The 8447-nt window shown below is 39.8% G+C and overlaps 1 protein-coding gene across 1 annotated transcript in view; it reads right to left on the reverse strand.

Annotated features, from left to right (window-relative positions):
• Positions 1–7921, reverse strand: part of LOC103512298 — a 14123-nt gene extending 6202 nt beyond the window's left edge. The window contains exons 1-2 of the mRNA XM_008477053.3: positions 7877–7921; positions 7590–7800 (exon numbers count right to left, since the gene is read on the reverse strand). Of these exons, the coding sequence (XP_008475275.2) occupies positions 7590–7800; positions 7877–7921 (256 nt within the window). The remainder of the gene's footprint in view (positions 1–7589; positions 7801–7876) is intronic.
• Between the last annotated feature and the right edge of the window lie 526 nt (positions 7922–8447).

Here is an 8447-nt window from a genome sequence, read left to right on the forward strand (position 1 = left end):
TTTTTTTTCTCTCTCTCTCTCTCTCTCTCTCTCTCTCTCTCTCTCTCTCTCTCTCTCTCTCTCTCTCTCTCTGATATGAACTTATGCATCCTGATTTCAGACCAATTTTTTTATGGCTTTATACTTTATACAAAAGATTGTACTTGTTTTTCGATTGCAAATATTTCTATGGGTTACTTTCTGGTGTTCTCGTGTTGACCCAGCACCTAAATGGGAAGGATTGTGTCTCTTCTCGCCCATCTGATGAGAGGCATACAAGCCTTTTAGTCTAGTAAGAGTTGCTCTCAACTTCTGCGAACTGCAAGAGCTACCAGAAAACCGGCGATCTCTGAATTAGAGGGAAAATGTCTTTTTATTCTTATTATTATTTTTTTTTTAGGTGTTTGAAGTCACTCCATAACTGCTAAAGTTTTTAGAGACGGGAGTTGTAAGTACCCTCCGTTTGGTAACAAGCTACCCGCCTCGTCACTCAGCCTGAGTTAACAATGAAATTTTCGTTAGAAAAGACGTCCCAGAAATGACGGCTGGAGAAAATCTCATTGGCGGAGTAGGTACGCGGTATGAACTTATGCATCCTGATTTCAGCCCAATTTTTTTATGGCTTTATACTTTGTACAAAAGATTGTACCTACTTGTTTTTCGATTGCAAATATTTCTATGGGTTACTTTCTGGTGTTCTCGTGTTGACCCAGCACCTAAGTGGGAAGGATTGTGTCTCTTCTCGCCCATCTGATGAGAGGCATACTACAGGATGGGCAATATGGGCATGCTACGATACAGACCACAGGATTCTAATATACATACAACGATTGATTCACAGATTTACTTACGGATTTGCCGTTGATCTGACACACAATGCACGGTAGAAACGCGTTGCCTCCCATTTGACCGATAACTGTCGTGGCCATGTTCTCCTCAAAGTAAGGGCCCTCGTACAGACCCTTAGTGATGTTGCGGCGCTTTGCATCCTCCTCTGTGAACAGGAGGACAAAGGGGGGGGGGGATTAGTCGAACGAAGGGAGGGAGCTCTGAGTTTTTTTTTTTTTTTTTAATGATTGTGTTTTATTTAAAGAGGAAGGTAACTACAATCATTGTATCGCCACGCCATCGCCCTCAAAGCGTTAGTTGGGGGAAATCACAGAATCTCTCTCTCTCTCTTTCTTTCTGTCTCTCTTCTGTACGGGTGTCTGTATATAAAACAGGTGTTTTCTGTTTGTCTAGAGTCTAGAGAGAGAGAGAGAGAGAGGAGAACACATGATTCCAAAAATGTGTTCGTTTCAGTAGGTCGGTACGTAAATACCTAAGGCCAGCCACTCACTATCAGGTAGACTTGACAGGTAGACCTGATCAGGTCCGCCTGTTAGATCTACCTGATAGTGTGTGTGTGCTTATCAGATAGACCTGAGAGGCGGACCTTTTCAGCCGTACCTGTCAGTGTGTGTTCATCAGATAGACCTGACACGTGGACCTGATCAGCCGTACCTATCATTTTTTTGTTTTTTTTTTTTTTTTTTTTTTTTTTTTTTTTTTTTTTTTTTTTTAAGAGGTTTGACAGAGGGAACTTTAACTGCTATGGTCTTATCGTCCCGAAATCGAGGAGAGAAGGAAGACAGGATAGGAGAAAGCCAGCCGTTTCCGAGAACGAACATTATCCCATCAGGATAAAATCCGCCCCGGGCGGGAATCGAACCCGCGGCCTAGCGCTTACAAGGCAGACGCACTACCAACTAAGCTAACCAGGCTGGCTTCGTATACGCTTAACCTTACTTTTAGGGCTGTTTGCCCCTACACCTAAGCCTCAGAGTGGGCTTTTTGTGTACAAATACTTCGCTGACGCTAGCCTATTCCCTCTTTAACGATCTCTAGCCTAGGGTTGCCAACCGTACGTTATTTCCCGGAACAATCCGTATTTTTGTCAAAAATCAAATGTTCCGCCGGAACACACCCTTGTTCCGGTTTAAAAATCGGGAAATCCGTATTCATTTTGCTAGTTTGTACCGTATATGCCGAAAAAAAAGTTGGCAACCCTACCCTAGCCTGATTCTTACCATTGATGACATGTATGAAGGTCATGGTGTAGTTAATATTGGACGGATGACACGAGTAGTTGCCGGTGTGATACGCTTAACCTTACTTTTAGGGCTGTTTGCCCCTACACCTAAGCCTCAGAGTGGGCTTAAATACTTCGCTGACGCTAGCCTATTCCCTCTTTAACGACCCCTAGCCTGATTCTTACCATTGATGACATGTATGAAGGTCATGGTGTAGTTAATATTGGACGGATGACACGAGTAGTTGCCGGTGTGCTAACGACCCCTAGCCTGATTCTTACCATTGATGACATGTATGAAGGTCATGGTGTAGTTGATGTTGGACGGATGACACGAGTAGTTGCCGGTGTGGTTCAGATTGGCGTTGAAGATGGTTAGAGACGAGATCAGGGTTTCGTTAACCGCGATCTGATGAATCCGAGGACCTTCTGGTTTGTTGTAGTCGATCACCCGCGTCCCGTTGTGATACCTGCGGAGTTGGATTATTGCCTTAGGCAATCTCTGCCATCCGCCTGCCATTTTTTACGTTTTCTCATTTGGAAAATCTGGAGGAATTGTTTCAATGCAACAACAGTGAAAACGGCAATGAAACACTCATCTCCAGAAATAAAAATAACAAAATAGGTAGGTATAGATTTGACTACCGTACTATTCTGAGTCACTCTTATCAATATTGATTAGTTATTGACTTGTGACGAAACCTGGTGACTAGGTACCTACTTGACTCTATAGAAAAAAATTAAAAAAGGAAAAAAATAAGCCTTTCCATTAGTTGTTGTTGTTTTTTGTTACAATAGGTAGGTAGTTTAAAATTATTCATTTAATTTTGTGCAGATCGGATAAAACATGAGAACCGCTTTTAAACAATTGAAAGTTTTGAAGTGAAATAATCCAAATAATTTGAAGTTAAATAATTAATCGAATACCTACATAATACAAAGAATTTGAAGTGAAATAAATAATCAAATAATTCAATAAAGACATCGGATTTTCTTGTTAAGCAAGCAGGCAATTTCATACCGAATTCAAACAATTTGAAGCGAAATAAAGGACACACTTCTCTTTTGAAGTAGGTCTGTATTTTAAAGTGAATTTGAAGTATTTTCAAATGAAATAATTCGAACAATTTGAAGATTTTGAAGTAAAAATAAAGACAACATTATTCTCAAATTATATAATACTCGTGTTTTGATGAAACCTTGTGTGTAAGATGATTACTACGATGTGGTTAAGGATGAACATTGCATGTTTCGTGTTATTTCTCAGCAGTGTTTCATCGAAACAGCCCAACTATGCAAGAGGTAAGCCTATAGTCCAGGGATTTCCAACTTCCATGTGTATGCGGGCCACATGCTACATAGGCAGGTACTTCGCGGGCCACATACACGACACACCACGCGAGTGCTCAGAAGAACTTGGTCGAGCCTCGCATGCAGCTATGTCACGAGCTATGGGGCGCGGGCATACACACCGAGATGTCCTACAAGAAGAATCCAAAGCTACTGGACCAGCTGCAGTACTGTGAGGATAATCAGATTCATTGGTGCATTGTGATTGGACAGAGTGAACTGGCGAGTAATAGTGTGAAACTGAGGAATGTGTTGACTAGAGAGGAGGAAACGATAAGTAGAGATAAGTTATTGGACACCCTACAGGAGAAACTAAAAGAATAGAGAAAGGAATCGCTATAGTGTAGTTGCTAACGAATTGGAATCATAGGTATTTCATAATCATAAAGAGTGGAACTCATAAAGCGAATTATTATATTTTTATAATGCTTTTTCTCACCTTCTGAAAGAAAATCCATTCACTTTTGATGTACAAAGGTTGTTAAGTGTTAAGTAGGTAATAATATGTATTAAAAAAAAAAATCTGGTGTGAACATCACACGACTTTCTATTACATTATTACATTTGCGGAATACGTATTTGAAAAAAAAAAAAAATGAAAATTTTTCTGTGAAAAATGAAAGTCCCGATCCTGAGCCGCCTACGGCGGCCGATTTTTGGTCGAACATTTCCTATCTTAAAATACTCCCCATGTAATGAGGGATCATAAAAAAGTGTCCAAAAATTGAACTTTTTTTTTGAAAATTTTTCTAAGTCCAAAATCGACCGCCTACGGCGGCCAATTTTCGACCAAAAATTTCCTATCTTAAAATACTCCCCATGTAATGAGGGATCATTAAAACGTGTCCAAAAATTGAACTTTTTTTTTGAAAATTTTTCTAAGTCCAAAATCGACCGCCTACGGCGGCCAATTTTCGACCAAAAATTTCCTGTCTTAAAATACTCCCCGTGTGATAAGGAATCATATAAAGTATGAAAAAAATTGATTTTTTTTTGAAAATTTTTCTAAGTCCGAAGTTCGCAGCAACATTGACTTTGGTTGATATCTGGATGAGTGACTGTCCGATTTTTACCTAGTTCCTAGAGAAAATCAAACAATGTACTTAATATTCTATCTAGAACCATGTAAAGCTTGTGTTAGGTTCATTGCATTTTTCCCCACCCAAAGATAAATACTCGTTTAAGTTAATAAGTATTTTTATGTTATCCCAGTAAGATTTTTTTTAGCCATTTTTTTTTTTTTTTAAATTTTTATTTTATTTCATTTTAAATTAAAAGCAGTCTCCGTGTTTCTTCTGTCTTTCTCCTGTCCATTTTAAAACAGGTCAGCCCTTAATAGGGCTCAATCCTTTGCCCAAGGTATCTCTTAATCCTGGATTAATTTCAATAGCCTGCTAATTCGACTTGTCAAGAAAAAGTCATTAAATCATTTTGTTCGTTAAAATAGTCGGAATCACACTCGGAGATTAAACTATGATTAACTTTTAATCTTGGATTAGGCAAGCTGATCAATTGCAACATTTTCAGCCAATGAAATCGCTTTATCTACGATTAAAAGTTAATCATAGTTTAAATCCGTGTGGCCCCGGCCATAGCTAAATCAATGTTTAATAATAACTTACTTATAACACCCCAATTTTTCATTATTCTATTGTATTTATCAGGCAGAAATGAGTAATTTTTTTTTTGTACTTTATGCAATTTTTGTTTATTTTTTATATAGTTAGCTTTTTTATAATACCTACCCACAAACCTACATGTAATAACTCAAATAAAATAAATTAAATCTATTGTCAACTCCAATGCATGATTTCAATGTTTTTCTTTACTTTTGTTGGGAAATATAAATCTTTTGAAGTTTGATTACCTAATAGTTAGCTTGGTTGGTAGCGTCTGCCTTGCAAGCGCTAGGCTGCGGCTTCGGTAAATCCTTCCACATACAAGAGGTTACTTGTTTAAACTTTTTATCAGAACGCTTTACACTTCAAGGCACATTCTACATCCATGCCTCTTATCCGGGAGCGGAAAGGTTAGAAAATTTCCGCCCCGACCGGGATTTGAACGTAGTACTTCCCAGTGCTCTTAACCACTCAACCACAGAGATGGGCCATCTTTACATGATATGCATTTCTTTGGTACCTTTTATGACTATTAAAATGTGATTGTGACCTAAACAAGTTAAAGACCAACTTAACTGATATGTTAATGGTGTTTCAGATGACACTTTTTTATGTACAAAAAATAATTTACATACATGAATTAAATCAATGTGCTTACCTAAGTAGACATCGTACTCTCTTGAGCCAGCTTAATGCCTCTTCAGTGTTCATTCATCATCGAAGACTAATTGTCCCGGACCTCTTGTGTATTGGTTGCAGAATGTTTCCAAGCCCTGAGGACCTGAAGATGAAATCAGCCGTCGAAATGGCTTAGCTCAAAACCAGGATTCAGTATAAAGGACACAGTCAGAAAATAAAACAGTACCCAGGATCCAGTATTACCTCACGGACACAGAGAATAAATCAGTACAGAGGAATCTAGTGGATTGGAACACGTCATTTGCCTTCAGGCACACTTCGTTTGTCAAGGGTCTAGGTTTTTCTTGCTATTGGATCAAAATGTGAACAAACCATTGTTACAGAAATCTAGCTTATCCTAAGCAGACGCTGAAGGGATTAAACCGAAATTAGAAGGCTCCGTTTCTGTCACACTCTGATCTGGCTCAGTCCCATTCTGTCACCCAGAGGCAATCCTAGAAACGTGGGCAGAACAGGAAATTCGGAATCAACAGTCAAATAGTGTCCTGCTACACGAGATAGGACGATGGCGTCTAAAACACCAAACGAGGACAAGGAATTCAAAGAACAGCGCCCTCTCGCGGAAGTACCATCGGAGTTTCCATTCCCATTCGATGCGTACGATATCCAATCCAACTTCATGAAAAACCTGTACTACACTTTGGATAACTCAAAGTTCGGGATCTTCGAAAGTCCAACGGGGACTGGGAAGTCTCTCTCACTCATCTGCGGCATACTGAAGTGGTACTCTGACCATAAGATAGCCGGGCTAGAAAAGATAGAAGCAGAAATCAAAGATTTGGAGATCAGCAAAAACGAGACCGTGTCTGAGGATTGGATAGAACAGCAGAGCTTTGAGCCGACCATAAGATAGCCGGGCTGGAAAAGATAGAAGCAGAAATCAAAGATTTGGAGATCAGCAAAAACGAGACCGTGTCTGAGGATTGGATAGAACAGCAGAGCTTTGAGCTTTTAGTTTTTTCTTTGCTAAATCCATGCTAAATTTATTTTTACTGAAATAATTTCACTTTTTTCCTCTCAGCAGTCTATTCTGTGCAGTGAACTCTACCATAAAATTCTATGTAGAGGTTAATTACGCTAGAACAAATAAAGTTTTTCGTCGAATTCTGTATTATTTGATCAAGCGAACAGCGAACCTACCTACGAAAATTGACTCAAATAATTGACGTTAAATCAATAGATTTTTTTTTTTTTCGTTAGGCGCTTTATCATTATTGTGTCGTTCGCGCCGACCCCTGTTTGTGACTAGATCTTAGTATAGATGCCAATGGCCTTCATGTACATTAGTGTCGAATCAATGTTGGCAGGGTTGTTTGTCAAGGGCTGGTGGTGAGGGGAGGGAGGAGCGTATTTGGAGGTGAGTGGGGCAATTGAAAATATGGTCCACGGTTAGGGTATCACCGCACCCGCAGGTGGGTCGAGAATCTCTCTTGAAAATAGAAATTTGGATGTCAGAATTGTTTCGGAGCGTGATTGGAGGTGAGTGGGGCAATGGAAAATATGGTCCACGGTTAGGGTATCACCGCACCCGCAGGTGGGTCGAGGGTCTCTCTTGAATAGTATTCTTTTGAATTCCGAATCGAAACGTAGATACTTTTGTTATTTCGCGTCATTTTTACAATCTTCATTTTCGGAATGGCTTACTTTCTCCTATCCTGTTTTCCTTTCTCTCTTCGATTTCGGGACGATAAGACAAGACCTTCGGTTGTTAAGCCAGGTATACGGCTGAAAAGGTCCGTCTGTTAGGAGCACTTACTGTCTGTTATCTGATGAGCACTTACCCTATCAGATAGGCCTGACCAGGTGTACCTGTCGTCAGGTCTACCTGATAGTGAGTGGCTGGCGTTACCAAACTGACTTAATTGACTCACCCACGACTCGCAGGTCCACCACGTGGCTCATCTTGGGCTCGGTGCTCACTTGGCACTCGTAACGACCCGAGTCTCTCGGCTGAAGGTATTTCACCTGCAGCGTAAACTGTTCGGCAATGTCGATCTGGTAGGTCTGAAACCGGAGGTCCGCCACGAACGTGTAGCTGTCCACTGTGAGGATGTGGGCGTCCCGCTTTCGAATCCAGGAGACCTGTGAGAGAAGGGAAATTTGATTAGAGCAGGGGTCGGTTCGCGCAAGGGTCTCCAACCTATTCTGGGTCACGAGCTAGCGAGCTACTTAGATGACTAGGAAGTCCTTGGCGAGCTACCATTTAGTCTAGTAAGAGTTGCTCTCAACTTCTGCGAACTGCAAGAGCTACCAGAAAACTGGCAATCTCTGGATTAGAGGGCAAATGTCTTTTTATTATTATTATTGTTTTTTTTAGGTGTTTGAAGTCACTCCATAACTGCTAAAGTTTTTAGAGACGGGAGTTGTAGGTACCCTCCGAGTTAACAAGGAAATTTTCGTTGGAAAAGACGTCCCGTTAGAAATGCATGACGGCTGAAGAAAATCTCATTTGCGGAGTAGGTACGCGATATGAACTTAATAATAATAATAATAATAATAGGCCCCATAATCACCCAACTTGGGCAAGGGCATTTATTTACAGATAAACTGCAAAAATTACAATAATTGTGGAGTCAACTAAATATAAGGTTTTACAATTCAAAGTTTTTTTAGAATTTAAAACATTTCAAATTGAGTTTGGCTAGATTTTTCACATAGTGTTTTAAAATAATTTTGTAAATATCTATGATGTATACTTCTGACTTTCTGGCTAATCGTGAAATAAATCA

The sequence above is a fragment of the Diaphorina citri genome, unplaced genomic scaffold (genome assembly GCF_000475195.1).
Source record: "Diaphorina citri unplaced genomic scaffold, Diaci psyllid genome assembly version 1.1 scaffold820, whole genome shotgun sequence".
NCBI classification, from domain to species: domain Eukaryota; kingdom Metazoa; phylum Arthropoda; class Insecta; order Hemiptera; family Psyllidae; genus Diaphorina; species Diaphorina citri.